The 18132-nt window shown below is 32.7% G+C and overlaps 1 protein-coding gene across 3 annotated transcripts in view; it reads left to right on the top strand.

Moving 5' to 3' along the window:
- The first annotated feature begins 885 nt into the window (after window positions 1-885).
- Window positions 886-18132, top strand: part of LOC106670919 (segmentation protein cap'n'collar) — a 173380-nt gene continuing 156133 nt past the window's right edge. Inside the window, exons 1-2 of one of the 3 annotated variants that reach the window (XM_024227761.1) lie at window positions 886-1255; window positions 16018-16417. In XM_024227761.1, the coding sequence (XP_024083529.1) occupies window positions 16028-16417 (390 nt within the window). In that variant the 5' untranslated portion in view covers window positions 886-1255; window positions 16018-16027. Of the gene's footprint in view, window positions 1256-7732; window positions 7835-16017; window positions 16418-18132 lie in introns of those variants that run through there. The other 2 variants (XM_024227769.1, XM_024227766.1) reach the window with 2 other exon arrangements.

Genomic DNA, 18132 nt, shown 5'->3' with positions numbered 1-18132 from the left:
CTTATATATTATTATTATATATTAATGATTATTATTTATTAATTGATCATAATGAAAGATCTTGTTTGAGATGAAAAAGTCAGTGTCACGAGCTGGATTCGAACTCACGATCTTCGGCTCAATATGCCGTCGCTCTAACTACTTGAGCTATTGTGGCTCCGATCCAATGAGGGAAATTTCGAAAAGTTGAAGGTTGAGATGGAGAGTGGGTGTCCGAATGGATTGAAGTCATGATAGTTCAAATAGTTCGAGCAGCGGCGTATTGAGCCGAAGGTCATGGGTTCGAATCTCGCTTGTGACACTAACTTTTTCATTTCAACCAAGACCTTTTGTAAAAAGAATAATTAATCGAAAAAAAAAACAGAGGTCTTGTAAGCACTGAGTGTAAGTATGTAAGGATTGGGAATAGTCATATTCAATTTTCTCTAACAATTCAGCTGAATCTAATGCACAAGTAGTTGTACAACATCAGTGTAAAAAGTAATGAGATAGAGGACACGGCAGGTCATTTATTAAGTGTAGGAATAGAATAGGATCTAAAACGGAACCTTGTGGTACTCCTCATTTAACTTAAAAGACTAAGGCTATGTAGTTTTATTGCAACAAGCATTGGACCTTTGTCTAAATTGAATATTCAAGTTTGACTTGGATCAAATTCTCTCTACTTTTTGAGTCTCATTTTTATGGCTGTAACTATAGGGACGAAAAACAGCGAGAATAGATAGATCAGAAAAGGAAGGACGAGGTGACGTTTGTGGGTTGAATTTAAATTGGCTCGAACTAGGCGCTTTTGAACTTCGCCCCCTGTTGCGTGTGGGGCGCGTGCGCGTTCTTCGTTCCTCCCATCTGCCGGCACCGTATCAAACTCAAGACTTGAATTTGATCCGCACAATCGAGCAGACGTATGAGTTACTGGCTTGAGTGCGGAGCTTAGTCGCAGTCCGTTTGCTCATCGCAGAACGTGTCGATTCAACTCGTTTTATCGCATCGACAGACAAGGACGTACGCGTCCTGACTCAGAAGTTTGGTCAATCTTACGCATTTTTTTGCCGTTTCTTCGCGGCCCGCGAGATCTGCCGAACCGGCGAATCCACCGTCAGCCGTTTTATCGTGAATTTTCTCGTCCACAATTCTTTTCTCGTACCCGATGGAAATGACCGGCAGACGGTAATCCGCGGGAAAATGGACAGAAAGTGGAAAATTTGATCGGAAGTGATATGAAATTCAAAAAGGATAAACAAAGGGTTTCCTAGAGGTGAGTCGTCTCTTTGACACAAGCATAATTTTTCTAAAATCGTCTTTTAAATTAGAAAATATAAATCAAACAACGACAATGCTTATTACCTATTATTACCCAAGATTTAAACATTCTGTTTATAAGGGAGGTTGCAATTTTCCAGGTTAACCTCTTGTATCACAACGTCGTTAACTTTAAAAATAAGCATCAAATATCAAGAAATTTTTTTTAAATCAGGGACGTAAATTGAGTGGGATCGCACTGTCCGTCCGGCCGTGCCAATGAACCGAAATGTCACTTATTTCTGTTGCGAATTTCCCCCTGAAAAGCTTTCCTTGTTAAAACGCTTAGTCATGTTCGTATCGATCAAAATTATACGTTTCCCAGCTTTTCGGGAAAATTATGCTTACCGATGAAAATTGACGTGTTTCTATGTTGTGACACTGAGCCCGGAGAAAAATCAATAGTAACATTAAATGTTGTCGTACATATGTACAAGTGTCAGCAATAACGACAATTTTTTTGTATGGCTTGTGTGAAACTTCAGAATTCGATAAATTATACATTTGCACTGTGGATTCTAATTCATACAGTCATGATTATAAAAATACTTAACCAACTCATTGTTTATGCTAACTTTGTACTATTAATTTACAAGTGTAAAATCGTAATGCGAAATGAAGTTTTTTTGTTATCGAGAGTACTAGCGGGTTAACATTAGTAATTACTTCCTTACTAATTAAAAACTCAAGTACACAAATGTAAATAAATTTAACAAAATAATTAAATTTGTAAATAAAATTCCTTTTATTCATTATGTTCAATAACGAAGTATACAGTAACTAGTTGATGAAAATATTCAACTTTAATTTTTTACAAGTGTCTAAATTCAATCATTATTCTACAGTAAGAATTTTTATAGGAAAACAAGTAATTTTTTTTAAGTTGTTGGACGTTTGTTTTAAATATTTAGGTTAAAAAGTATATAAACTATCAAAGAACGACAAAACTTATACGTCAACTACGAAAACCCCAACACAAGTCTTAAATTTACAACTATAATAAAGTAATACGAAATGCAATATCTAGTTGGGTTGGTAGTAATAATGTCATTACTAACTGTAAAATCACATCAATGGAAAAACAATAAAATAAAAGATTTATGACAAATTTCAACATGGACAAATATGAACACTTATTTTTCAAAACTATTTTGTTGAATCTATTCAATAATTTGTTCGTTTCCTTATTAATGTAAATTTAATAATTTAAAAAAAAGTTTTTTTTATATTGTTATAAATGTTTAGGTTTAATGTATATAAACTAAGGAACAACAAAACCACGGGTTCATCATTCCGCAGGTCAACAAATTTCACAAAGATTGAATAGTTTCAATGAAGTAATTTCGAAAAACTACCGTTAGTTTATTGTATTTTTGTTGTTGTAGAATTTTTATAATTATTTGATGTTTTTTCTTGTTTATAGTTCGTTATTCGTTTATTTTTTTAATTCGAGAACATAATTTTAGAGGTCAAGCGGACTGTATTATCTACAATTCGATTGCGTACTGTATTCATTTATATAACTGTACAACTTGTTGATTTTAACTGCCGTACAAATTTCATAAAATATTTGTGACAAATTTTCACCAACAAAGAAAATTATAGCTATTAAAAAAAGATGTTAATATCAATTAAAAAACAGTTAAATAATAATTAACAAAAACTCAATTTTTGTTATTGTGGAAGTTTTATAATTAATATATTTTTTCTAGGTCGTTATGGTTAGTTATTCATTTCTTTTTTTTTCCATTCCGGAATTAATTTTATCTAGTATTTGAATATCTACAACCGGTGTACTTATAAGTAATTGCGTACTGTATTTATTTATACAACTATACACCTGTAGCTTTTATGCTTTTTGAGCATGTAGTGACCCTTGCATAAATACATATTTTACCATATCTTAGTTTCTACACAGTTCTTGTCTGAAGATGACACAAAGCCGAAATAAGTTTGATTAACATCAAAAACCCGCGAGTGTAGACGGACCCAAATGTGAAGTCGCGTTCAACATGCTTATCGGTAGTTTATAACATTTTTTTAATTAACGTCTACAATTAATTAGAATAAAGTGGTTGCGATTTCAATGGTAACGTCCGTTCTAACTATAAAATTATGTTCAGGAATCAAAATAAAATACTATTCGTGAACTGTCTAAAAATCAATTGGAAAAATAGTTTCTTAAAATTTGAGTTCAAATGCAACCACAACAAAAACTAAAGTTATTTTTAAAGCCTTTTTTGGTTCTAATTCAATTGATTTGTATAAATATAAATATATAAACTATACATTAGGTTTAGCAGAACTATGAAATGTTCAATTGCATAAACTACACAATTTGATAATTATATATTTTTTGTTTATGTGCATTAAACATAATGACTTGAAAAAAACTTCAAATTTTGAATAGTTTTTATGATTGTGTATTCGTACGACTAATTGAACGATTAAGAAAGCCACAGTAAGAAACGAGAAAAACGTTCTTATAAACTATTGTATGGTTGGATTGGTTGAATAGTTTCATCAATGTACTTTTGAATAACGGTTGTAATATTTGTTGCTGTTGATATTTGTTTTTGTTCGAGAAAGATTGTGTGTATAAACAGTAAAACATGTACTTACAACATCGAGTACCCCACAGACCCACCAAATTAGGCTAGTTTTTTAGGGTTGTGTGAGTGAATTAGGAGATCCAATACCCCCAGTGACTCCCCAAATTTGATCTGTACATATTGTATGAATGTATTTATTAGTGTTTATGTATGTATAGGTGGCTCTGGGGCGGAATATACACTACCCCATGGATCCACCAACCAGGTTGGTTTTATGTAGTGATTGGGGAGGAGACACAGGCATAATTCCCCGGTGCTCCCCAAATTTTTAATTGTACATATAATATGAAAGTTTCCAATTAGTGTGAATGTATTCATTAGTGATTATTTGAAGATGAGATGCGGTCTGGAGTGACGTAGGTTTTAGAAAAACTTTTTTTTTATCGTGCCAACGTTTCGATCTTTATTGAGATCATCTTCAGGGCTCAAAGTGCTTGTTTTCTACGTAGATGTGTCATTCTTGTGGGTCGTGTTGAGAGTGCCTATTCAATAGCTTGAATGATGGCGGAGCCTAAGCAGAATATCCAGTACCCTGAGAACCGCCAAACTTTGGTTAGGCCTCAATATATAAATGTACGAGTTGAATAGCTTAGAATTTAGAACGATAATAGAGTCCCGTAAGTTCCATCAAAAATAAAAGATTGCCAGGCCCTCCAGCCCCTTCTGAATAAAAAACGCGAGGTGGAGAAAACGCAAGGTGCCGGTAATAAGCAATTGGTGCACAAAAAAAAATCTTCAATCTAGCAGACATTTCCGACCTCACTTCTTCAGACTCCCACTTATTCCGGTCTGTGGCAATATGCTTAATTTTTGAGGATTGACTGACTTTTCCAGTCCTTTAATACGTACATATATAGAAAAAGCACAGGCTTATCTTACACTCTACAAGTATCCATTTTTCCTTATTCTCTAACAAGTGCATGATTTGGCAGTAAATTTTCTGCATATCTAATAAGCGTTAATTTACTTCTGCTTTTTTCCCGATGAAATCAAGTAAAATTTATTAAATTGTTTGTCATGCAATTTTGAATGAAAACGCCTCAATATTCCTCCGTCTTTTCCAGATGTCACCTTCTCGGAAGGTCCAATTTATATGCATGAGCCCATTATTCTCTCACCGCGTTAGATTGGTTGGATGACCATTTTCAAGTGGATTGAATTACTTTTACGAGATTTAGAATCCATAGAGGTAGAATATGCAATGTCATTTTCTCTATTAAAATGGTTCAAAAAAACTTATCAATATTGGAAAAACAATAACGGAAAACTTTTTAAATTACCTGTTTTTATTTAAATCTGCTATGAATATTTGAAAATTGTAAGATTCCACAAAGTAATGAACGAACGCGACTGGACCAGAATTTAACTTTTTATGCTGAACGCAATTTCAGTATAAAAAGGCAGTAAAGAGTTTTAAAAATTCAATAGTTGTAATTTATTTCTGTTATTAACATACAATTAAAATGTAAGCAAAATCTCAAATAAATGAATTGTCATGTTGATTACCTTTTAAAATCCACCAGAAACAAACTATTTGACGGTAGAAATAGTCATTGTTACAAACTATACTTCAGCATGAGTTTATACTCAGTCACACACACAAACGGGGTTAATATCTGACAAATAATTTTTCTATTTTGTATATTTTCTTATAGAAATGTTTTAAATATTTTGATGGACCATACGTTGCTAAAAAGCTACGTTCTTCTTCTTCAAATGTTATATTTGACGTTAAAATCCTTTTAGCCCTTTTTTAATTAAAGCCATTTCAATAGGATATTCCGATAACGACTTCTCTAAAATCGGAAATATTTTAGGCTTCAAAAAATCGATAAATTCATTCATACAAAAATGTATATTTAAGGTTATATAAAAGCACTAAAACGAAATTTTATATTAGTTCCATGAAAAAAATTTACTTAGTTTACTTAAAAAATATTTGATTTTTAGAAATTGGTATAAAAATTAAAAATTTGGTTATTGATAAAATTTGATATCTTTTAGTATATTTTTATTGCAATCTACATAAAAAATACTGTAAAATCATATATTCACATAGTAGATTTGAGCAAGTAGAACGGCGAAATAAAAATATGAAAAAACGGAAAATTTCAACTCAAAAAAAAAATCTTTCTTTCGAAACCCGGGCCTATTCGCGCGATGTGGCGGATACGTGCCTGATATTTTGGAATTTACAATCACCAGAAAAGTTCCAAATCCGAGAAAATTAATCTCTATTGATAGGTTGAAAAATGCCAAGTTCTCCGTGGTTGAAAACCTTTATTCAATTTAGCAAATCACATGGCGTTCGGGCTCCTGGCCCATCATCAGAAACTAAACATAGAGAAATCTCATGGTATAATTCCCAATCTGAAGGCACGCCCATCAGTAAATTCCATTTAAAAAAAAATAAAAGTATTTATACCTGGGACTATGCTAATGATACATATGTGAAGTATCAACGATTTGTGAATAGTCTTCCCCAATCTCTTAAAATCATGACAACCTTTTTGCTATTTTGCGGTCTTGAATTTTCGACTACGCAAAAGGTGAACCATGGGCAGGAATAAGCGTGGTAGTCCGAAGGTGCGAGGTCGTGATTGCATGGCGGATTGAGGGAGAGTCGTATTCAAATTGATTAGTTTTCGAGATTTTATGTTGTGTTTCTTTTGATCCTACGAACGTACTTTGACGGTTTATCAAAACTGGATATTTTTTAGGCAGAAGAATTTGAAGAATGTTGAAGAAAGTTTGCAACTGCTATTATCAGGAATTTGCTAGAAGTCGAAATTCTGTACTTTTGAAAACTAATTTTTGATTTTTAAAAAAGCCAATCAATTAGTCATTTTAAAGAGTTTACGTTTGTAGAATTCGGTATAATTTTTTGTTTTGGCTGTATAAAAAAAGAACGCACAGACTTTCGTCGAAGGAAAATTACTAGGGTGTAACTTTTAAATATTAATATACAATTTTTTTACATAGTGTATACATTGTAGTGAAAGTTTAAGTGAAAGTAGCTGAACCAAGAAGACATATTTTTAATGGAATTAATTATTCAATTACTAGTTTGCAGAATACAATTTATCTTCCAAAATTTTGTTTCTGCAAAGTTTTTTCTACTTCTTTAAACTTTTTAGTTTGTTCCATTGCCAAATAAAGTTCACTGTTCGCCAAGTTATACAGTTTGTAGTTGTATGCTGTAGAAAGAGGTGAGGATAAAGAAAAAACTGGTTAAAGACGATATTTTATTGAGGCAAAAGTTCTAGATACTAGGAAAAATAAAAAAATTGAAGATTGACAAAACCTAATCCTAGTAAATTCTGCCATTGTGTTCTTCAACGTCTTGGACTAAATATTTTTACTCTTTTCTTGTTTACTCTAATTAAAAAAGAAAGAAAAATAAGTTATATTAATTATTAAGTACAATATTTCTCCTCTTGTGTGGTATTATTTGGACAATGTTTTACCGATTGTAGGGTGTTTCTAGGGTCAGTCAATTTGAGGATTAAATCCTTGGATATTGTTTACCATTGGATTAAGACTTTTCCAAATAAATATTAACGTTTGCGAGTCAATTCTTTCTTTAAGTTATTGTTTCAAGTAACACTGCGCCGGAAGAAGCTTTATTCTTTGCTCGCGAAATCGTACAGTGAAATATTTGAAAATCTGTTGACAATTGACACGATAAATCAATATAAATACACTAGGTATCAAATAATTAGTAAAAATATTAACTTCTGTTTATTTATTGTGTAAAGGTTGATGTAGCTATCAGTCAATGAAATAAGTGTTAATGACGGTAACATTTCATCACTTCTGCCCAGGAGATAGGAAGGATTTCTTGCCTTCTGAAGTGAGGTCATGGCGTGTGCTGGCTGACAATTATCGTCTGCGGAAATCCGATCACGGTTCGTTACTGCAAGGTATTCCTAAAGAATAATATTAAAGAAATAGTCAAAAATTGTATCAACAACGTTCTATTGTAGTATCGTTTATCACAGTTGATATTACATCATGTTAGCTCAGATTAGACAAACGTGACTCACACGAGGAAGAATGACGGGGACAACAGACTCGGCGCTTTTTAAATCCGCCCAGACTTTTTGTTTGAGCTTTGTTTTCTAACTGTTGTTGACTTTAACCGGAATGTATTTTTGTGTTTGAATTGGACATTAACAAAGAGAACTGTATTAAATTTTTCAAAAGTAAATTTTTCTTCTTCTCTTTCAGTTTCTTGAGCAAACAAATTGAAAACATAGAAAAATCATCGTCTTATAAATAATTCCTTAAATTCACTAATTTCGTGGTCCGCTTGACCAATTAATATATTACAATTAGTTATGGTTTTTAGTTGAGATAAAAAAGTCAATGGCACAAGCGTGATTCGAGGAGGGAAAATTCAAACCACTTGAGCTATCGTGACCTCGATCCACTCGGACATCAACTTGAAAAATGGCAAAAAGGAGGGAAAACTCATAAGGTGGGGTTGAGATAGGAAGTTGATGTCCGAGTGGATCGAGGTAACGATAGATCAAGTGGTAGAGCAGCGGCGTATCAAGCCGAAGATCGTGGGTTCGAATCACGCTCGTGCCATTAACTTTTTTTATCTCAACTAAAAACTTTAATTAATTGCTTATAAATAATTATGAACAGAAACAGTTTAATAGTTTTGATATTCGGTTAGAATTTTGTCGGCTCGCTATCTCTCACTCTTTGGCATTTTGGTCAACTACCTCTACTTTTTATTAATCATTTTTAAGTCTGCGATAGGGTGATGAAAAACAGCGAGAAATTTGAGAATGGATAGACCAAAATGATAGGTCCTTAAACAGAGGTGGTACTTTTCATCAGGATTTCATAAATTATAAGTCAGCAGCTGGAATGTTTGATAGATATATAGTTTACTCTCGAATGAGGTCATTTGTTCTCTTTAAAAGATAGTTCTTACTCACAGTTTGTATGTTGTTTCAAACTGTGAATAAAAACTTTCTTTTAAAGTTATTAAACAACATACCACACTTTTATCATTTGATTATTTAATTAGTTATCGGCTTATTATTAATTTTATTTCCAATTTTTATGCAAAGACAGTTGAAAAGAAAAATTGGAAATTTATCATTTCTATTAATTTGGGGTCATTTATCGTTAATTTTGTCTATTATTAAATACACAAATGTGACGGGTCGAATGCTCTTTACTTTGAGTTACTTATTTTTAAGTCTATATAAGGATAAAGAAAAACAACAAGAATAGACGTACTAAAATGATAGTGAACATGAACAAAAATGACTGGAGTTTAAAAAGAGGTGGTTCTCTTCATCAAGATTTTGAAAATTATCATTCTGCACCTGACACTTTCTGAATATGTCAGGGGTTTATTTTATGTCTTCATGAAGTTATTTAATGATTATAAGTTTTTATTCTGACAACAGCAGTACAAAATACTGATCAACATTGTCATGTGTATGCACGTAATCACAAATTAATTTTTTTTCTTTTTATGAGGGTTCTTTGAAAATTCAAGAAAACACGGGAAAATCATTTAGTGGTAGAATAAATTGATTAATAATTTATTGCCTGCTTTATAGATAAAAGATGGTAAGTTAAATTTTAATCTATCAATAAATACTTTTCTGGCGTTTTGGTGAATTTTCTTTCAAACCATCATAATTAAATAACTACAATTAATTAAGGTTTTTAGTTGAGATGAAAAAAAGTTAATGGTACGAGCGGGATTCGAACCCACGATCTTCGGCTAGATACGCCGCTGCTCTACCACTTGAGCNTAATTAATTGTAATGATTTAATTGGTCAAGCGGACCACGAAATTAGTGAATTAAAATAATTAAATAACTTTGATTAAAACTCATTAATCTCTGATCTTGATTAATTCAGTTGACATTCAAATAAGTACGTTGTAATTAATATAACTATAAAAGTGCATACTTATAGTTTGAAATAAACAATGAAATACGCGTATCTTTTTTTTTTTTTTTTAATGAGGTCATTTAATGATAATACATTTATATTCTGGCAACAGCAGTACAAAATACTGATCAGCTGCGAAATTTTTGTTTTAAATTGTATAGAAGCAAAGAGTATAGTATTAAATTTTTCAAAAATAATATAAACCATTCTCGAGCAAACAAATGGAATACGTAAAAAAATACATCGTTTAATAAATAATTATGAACAAAACAGTTTAATAGTTTTAATATACGGTTAGAATTTTGTCGGCGTCTGGCTCTTGTAATCTCGGTCCGATGCCTCGCTCTTTGGTATTTTGCTATTTTCTAACGTACCAATTGAGTGAAAAACACGCAGACACATACCTATTCAATGATCATGATGATCAGAGTCGAATCAAACTGCGGATTTACCTTTAGTTTAGCTCTTGAAAACTTTTGATATATTACTCCTTTTTAAAATAGGGTTTTCTTTCTATATCTATTTATTCCTGGATTGCAATAAATCAAGACAAATTATTTCAAAGCGACGGTTTGTCCTAGAACTTTAAGAACTGAGTTTTGACCTGATCTTGATGCCTAGAGCCATGATAATTTTGTAAAAACAAAATGATGTGTGCATGATTTTTTAACTTTTGCTAACTGTATTTTTAAATGTTTCTACGAGATATTAGATAACCATTAAATTTTAACCAAATAACGTAAGTGAAGCACTTTGATAGTTGACAAGTGACAAAACCCAACTTGATTGATCTACAGGTGATAAGTTTATTACTATAATATTTGTAAAATATTTGTCAAACAGAAAAAAAAACATGCATTTTATTAATCGAAATGTAAAATATTTCTTAGTGGTGATATTCTTTTTTCCATTGCGGTTATAATTTTAATTTTTAATTAATCTTTGGCGTAACATCAGGCCGATAAGCGGGTAGAGACAAGAATTCATCCCAACAAGGTGAATTGTCTGATTCTGAAGCAAACCTCGTCTTGTGGTTTTCCAATTTGGTTAAAATTAAGAATTAATAAATTTGTGCCAGGCAATGATTAAATAATGTTTTCATGGCCAAGGACTTCAGTAATAACCTAGTAATTTTGAACGCCTCCATATCAAAACGTGAACTCGTTAGATGATTTTCAATTGAAATTTCTTGCGAGTTTGAATAAAACAGCTTTTAAAAAAAATTAGTACAACTGATATTTTTGTAATATTTTTCTAAATTGAATATTATTTTTCTATTATATATATTTCAAATTTCTCGGATCTGAAGAATGTTAGATTTGCTGTTTCATACTCTCAGAAAGAATTGGCGTGCGTCCGTGCACTCTGTTGCTGACATGGCACATCGAATCGAATTTGTCTCTATCCGTTACTATAATTGCCATATCCGTCGGGGGAAGATATATTTTTAAATTGAAATTAGTGGAACATATTTGTTTGTTCATTGTTTATTTAAATTTTGAATGAGAAATAGGTTAATTTTAAAAATAGATCGTTTTATTTTTATAAAGGACTATTTCCTATACGTATGGCTTCTTAGACCTTCGATGTGTTCCTGTAAAATCAAGCAAGGTCGAATGGAAAACAGCTTTTTCCTTGTTCTGTTTTCTGCTTTAAAGTTATTTTTTGTTTTTTAAAATTAGGAGGATCATTGACACTTCCTATTGATTCTAATGGACATCCCTGCAAAGAAATAAAGCATAGGGGAAAATGTACCATAGTTTAGTAAATGAACAACCAAAACTACTAGGTGTCACAACTTAAACAATAAAGAAAAAATTGTTTAAACAAAATCGTGAGTTCGGGGACAAGTGTAATCCTAACTCCAGTTTGAATATGACGTAGGTAAGAAATAAACAAAAACTTAATGGCGAACAAAATGACGAATTACTTGCATCTTTCATGATTGTTAATTCGTTGGGTCTCATGTGTCATGGTCTCAACCATTACGAAAAAACGTTAGTTACATTTTTGTCGGCTTTAATGGACAAATATGTTTCTAAACGTTTTTACTTTCTATGTCCATCAAGAAGGCCTTCACTAAAGAGCGAGTATAGGCGGACCAGGTGACCTTATCATCATCCATCTGTGCTACTATATTTACCATTGTTAAATGTACCTTCTTTCTTATTATATTGGTATTGTGGTATTCTTCTCTTGATCTGTCTGCTTTGACAAAGAAGTAATTTCAAGCGTTATTTGGAAAAATTCATGCCCATGGGCGTCATAATCTTAAAAAATGAGGCATTCTCGAGCACTGTGTAATCGCCTTTGTTCAGTTAAAGGGAAAAATCTTCAACTTCTTCACTTTAATACTAAAAATTTTCCATTGTTCTTGTCCTTCATTACTAAATGTAAATTAAAAAACCTGCTTTATGTAATTACACTTGCGAGGGACGAATATCTGTTGTAATAAATGAATTTAAAGGAAAAACAGACAAACGTTACCATCAAATGTTTCCTATTCTAGGCTCTTTGTGAGGCCATTCTGATAATTCTATTGTGGTTCCTTCTAAAAACACGATATCCCGAGATAAACACTTAAGTGGAAGATTAGCAAACGTACACGAAAAAAATCTTTTAAATATAAATTAAATTTGAGAGGAAAAAAGCTTTAAATATGTTTCTACCGGTATTTAAAAAAAATCATTTAAAATTAATCAATAATGAAATATAGAATTGTCTTTCATATTTCGGTTGTTTTGTTAACGTAGACTTTATTCAAGTACATAAGACCATTAATCGTTGTGTGGTATTTTTAAGAGATAAAACTGTTATGTTTGGTTACGCAGATTAGATTTAAAATGGAAAGGATTGACGGGCAATATAATACTCGGGGTGATACGGCACTAAAACTTTCAATATAATACCCGTCTTACATCACGTCTTTATAACATCTAAATATCAATTGAGCTAGACATTTGAATAAAGGATAAATATTCTTATGTCCTTATAAAGTTTGGGGCAAAAAATTTAAAGTTTAAACTTCACGTGAAAACTCAAATAGATGACAGTGACTGTTACGTTCAATTAAATAAGTTTTATAATTATAACATGGAATAAATTATAAAATATCCGTTTTGATGTAGTAAGTCGCTAGGGAAGTCGAGCCTATGTTTTATTGTGATGAAGGCTTTTCGGATTTGTCTGAGTTGTGGAGGATTTGTATATTGAAAATGAATTTAACTAGCACATAATTTCTCCAAAAACATCTGTGTGCGTTTCAACAGATTATATTTTCTTTTAAAGTCTGTTTTTATCAATATAATTGAAATTGCATTGAGTATTGAACAAGAAAACATTATATGATTTATTTACAGACATAATTACGAAATCTTTAACCGCTTTACTAATGATTACTGCATAATTAATACTAAAACAATCTTTAGATACAATTATTTATTATTTCACAATTCTTAAAGTTTAATGCACGCCTTGATGTTACAGCCCTTGCAATTTTTTCAAACATCTTGTGTACTGTGATTTTAATTTATACATTTATTTTAAATGTGTATTGTCATCATTGTCACGTGTCGAAAATCTGTTGTTAAAAAATGATATCACAAAGTTTTTAGGCTGGGTACTCAAATATTTTTGCATAAACATTTTCACCTTTTTGGAGAATGTGATGGGTTGGGTTAGGTTAGGACTGGTTAGTTAGTAGGATTAGGGTTTCTGAGGGGTTGGTTAAGTTAGGTAGGGCTAGATTTTGGGTTAGGCATGATTTAAGTTACTCGTACATGACTCAATGTTTTTCCGTAAAGTGGAGAAATATAGTGAATCTAGAAATATAGTGTGAAGCGCGAGCTTTTAACGTGACTTTATTTTAAATTTAAAAACTATTTGCTCCTTTTATCTTCCAGTAACTCTTTCTGGCAGCAATTTGAATTTCTGCCGGCGAACATAAGTTTCATTGGTGCAATTAGCATTTTACTTTTGTACCATCTTGGTCGCCTTTGACGGTTTTGGATATTTTTTGAAGCTGGTGGCTGCGATCGGAATTGTCTTTTTTACTTATCGACCAACCTTTACTATTTGGCTGTAGCATTACCATTATGAAGTTGAGCTAAACTACTTCTGAAGCACTAATTTCAAACGAAACTTAATACTTATTTTTGGTTTCTTTACAAGTTTAATCGTATTAAATTTAGCGTCACGAACACCAGATTGATTGATCATAATTTACATATGCAGATTCGTTAAGCTTTTCTAAAGTTCTTTTTACTATGACCTCTTATCAAACGGTAAAAACACAAACACTTTCACGTCTGATGTAATGCATTGAAAAAATGTATATCTTGGTGATTTCTTAAAACTCTTTCCTAATTCTGTTTTAGGAGAGAAAACACGAAAGTGTTACAGCAAAAGTTTTTGTAAATATTCAGTTCTTATCACATATTTAATGTATTGGTCTTCATTAAGGGCAGACAATTTATATCAAATACGTTTATTTGTTTTATGAATGTAGCAGGGATTACATTAGTAATTATTGTGCTTATAACACACCGTTCATCAAAAACTTGATTAGTTCTTTTGTGCTTAAATACATTGTTTCGTAGAAAACGTATATCGTCCCAAAACGCTTCCTCCTGTGGGCAATGTAGCATTACAGTTTGTTAGTAAGTGTATTGGTTTCCTTTGCTTCTTTGCAGAATCTACACTTGCCATGTTGGCTTATGCCTATCGTCTTTAGATGTCCATTGAGTTTGCAGGTCCTATTTAGAATCCTGTTAGGATTCGTAGTTTCGTCCTGCTTTCTTTAATGCATTCTGTTACCTCTTTCCTTCCAAAGTTCGTTAAGAGGTTCTTGGATTGTTTGTGCCCAATGAGTTGTTCCATTGTTCCCTCATTTTATTTTCGCCCTACTGTTTGAGGTGTTCATTGATACTGTGTCTTCTTATGGCACAGAAGGGCGCGGGTCATACTGCGGCACAGCAGACCCTCTTCTTGTAAGGGCATCCACTTTCTCGTGGCGTTCTACACCCACATGTCCTGGGACCCAGCAGAGGCTGCCTTTGCGTACGTAATTGTTTTGTTTAGTTTAGTTTTGCAATTCAACACCATCTTGGAGCTAACGATGTTTGAACTTAGCGTTTTGATGGCTGCTTAGCAATATGACCTGAAAGCTATTGTGATTATACCTTTATTCACATTGACTTGGGTACATCTCTCGATTGCGTGGACCTTAGCTTGGACTGGAGTATTGTCCCAAGGGTACGGATTATTTGGTTCCAGGACGAACACTCCTGCTCCCATAACTTCTTGCGTTCTAGATACGTCTGTGAGTGTCTGAGAGTGCCATTCTTAAAGTAATAGTTTTCAATCTCAATCTCATCGTTTTCTTTGATTAATTTGAATATACATAGTTAGGTGTTTAATGAATTCATCCTGGAGAAGGTTGATCTCCAAAAAGGTCTGATGAGGGAGCTGGCTCTTGATCCCGAAATACATAGCCAGAAATAAATGAATTGCTTCAATTAAATACGTTACTAAATTTTTTTTTTTTAATTTTAAGTATTAGCCTGATGTTTTGACCTACTCGTCAACCCAAATTAACATTAAATCCTCCATGTTGAATGCTTTTAAGTCTTTAGTGTAAAAATATGTTTTTTGTAACTGACATTGCACTATTTGTTATGCGTTGAATCAACATCTTAACTCTCGCCTATTTCAATGAGAACTTATTTAAAGCAGCGTTTTGAGTAGAAATTTATTCAAGTGGGTTGGAAATTTGCTTTTATCTCAAAGCGATGTTAGCAAAAGCCCTAAATTAGATCTTTCTGATGCTATCCCTTGCGATATTTCACATGCATGGCTGCATTCCAGATTTTCGATTCTTCCTGAGGGAATTACGAATTTTCCTTCTCGTAGTCGCAAATCTTGTCAGAAAGGCACGGGGGACGGTTCTCCGTATATTTACGTCTGAAGGAAATGCAGTTCTCTTCTGGAGTTCGGCCCTCCTTAATTAATTGTCGTTTAGCCTTTCTCGAGTGGTTAACACGAGTTTATTTCAAAGTAAAAACGATAAATCCATGTTGATTTACAGGGCCGTATTGTCGACCCCGTTTTGCAATTTCGTATTATATTTAGATTCGATTTGAGGGTATATACTAGCAGTGTTTGTGTCGTCTTGTTGCAGGTCGCTCGCCATGCTGTGTCTCAAGAAGGTCTATTCGGACGACCTCCTTCAGCTCGCCATCCTCCTAAGCCTCCTGAGGGCCGACAACAGGTTCAGCCTCATCGAAGCGCCGGCCGTCGGTGTCGGGAGTTCTTACGACTCCTGGGACATCGGGCGGTCGATGATCACCAGCGAGACGAGAATCCATCCGAAAGCCGTGGACAGCATAATGCTGAGGGAACAAGAGTTGCTCAACGAATTGAATTCTCTCGGCCGCTACGGATCCCTCTGGCAGGATGTCACCGCCTACATGGGCCTCACCAACATCGACCCCATCGCTTCTACCTCCTCCAGCCCCGAGCAGACTCGCGACTTCTTGGACATCAAAGAAGAACCCGACGACGACAACCTGACCCAAGAGGTAAGACGACAAATTTTTTTCTTAGACATTTTTATCACATTCCTCGGTACATTTATAAAATTTTAGGTAACTAGGTAATACAGTAGTGAACCCGACCAAACAGGTTATTTCGTCATTTGGATTAGTTTTTTCTTAATTTTTAATATCTATTAATATCGAGAGGCTGAAATATTGATAATGTGCCGATTGTTTTTCATTCAAGGGCGCTTCTTTTTTAAAATCAGCCGAGATATGTCTGACTGACTCGAATAAAGTCAGGAGGAAAACTTTTGTTTTTAATCTTGTCGAATGATCGAAACTAAAGAATATTAACATAAAAATATCATTGCTAATATAAAAAAAATCTATATATTACTTCACCTATACATACATTTATGAAATATGCAACATAGTCATGGGGGGGGGGTAAATTTCTTTTAAGCCTGATCGTCGTTTAATCGTTACGACCACCTTGTTTGCATTGAATTTAAATTTATTCAAATGGAAAGAACCTTTATTAATTGTTAATTAGCAGGGAAGGTTTGTGTCCTGTTGTATTAAAAAAAAACAACTGTCTTTAAAATTCTAAGTGTCTAAACGGTAAGATTTGTTCAAAAGAAAAGATCATGAAAGATAAAAGACAAAAGATCTACAGAATCCGACAATAATGAATAGCAGCGCCAACAAATATTAAAAATAAAAATGATGCGTAATATAGTTTTATGGTATGTTTATTTTTCTAATTCTGTTATAATGTCCAGCACCAATTTACATTCAATTTTCATTTTACAACTGTTATCAATTTTAAAAGTTGAATAATCAACTTCAAATCCAAATCGTTGACAACAAACCTCAAATCAGTGCTTTAATCATCTTTTTTTAAAATGTAATCACTCAAACCATTACATTATTTACTGTGACACAAGCTTGTTTTTAAATCTTTATCTCTTTCATATCATTAGTCTGAAATTACGGATTATTATAAAGAATTAAAATCAGAAATATTAAAATTAAATTAGGCATTGGAGGAGGGCTATTTAATTACATATTGCCGTATCTTGCCTTGTGATAGCTGTCATCAATTAATTACATGGGGATTTTGATTAAATAATAACGTTCCAATAATTAATTGTTGACAAATATGTGAATTTTCGTTCCAAAAATATTCACCCCACCCTAAAAAGTATACAATTATAATTCTATGATTGCTTTACGAACTGGATAGATATAATTCTGTATATGGGAACGGTAACACTAAATTGATTGAAGTGCGAATGCCCAGATTTAACGTAACGCTATCTAAAATAGAGATTTACGTTATTTGTCTTAGAATAGCGTCCTTATTAATAGGTTACGGTAAAGTTAACAAAGTAATTTTTGCTGGATATATTGTCCAATTTGGGAAAAAAAATAAAAAACCGTACTATTTACCTATAGAGAGAGAAATATAAGTCTTGCACTTTTGCAATTCATGTCGAGACGTGGTTTTAAAAATCCTTCAACCTGATGATGAGCTAAGGGCTGGAAATCCGGATCCTTGGAAAACAACTTACTGTGAGTAGGAACTATCTTTTTTAAAAAAGGATTAAACACCGCACTCACTCCATCATTCATCATTTCTATGCATGTATATTTGGTGTTCCAATATAGAAATATTTAACTGTTTTATTTACATTCAAGTAGGAATGACAGCTGGAAATACATCAACTTTATATATATCAATTAATTAAGGTTTT

This window comes from Cimex lectularius, unplaced genomic scaffold (assembly GCF_000648675.2).
Source record: "Cimex lectularius strain Harlan isolate CLEC.00 unplaced genomic scaffold, Clec_2.1 scaffold38, whole genome shotgun sequence".
NCBI lineage: Eukaryota > Metazoa > Arthropoda > Insecta > Hemiptera > Cimicidae > Cimex > Cimex lectularius.
The sequence above is the reverse complement of the archived record's forward strand: the minus strand, read 5'-3'. Positions and strand labels throughout refer to the sequence as shown.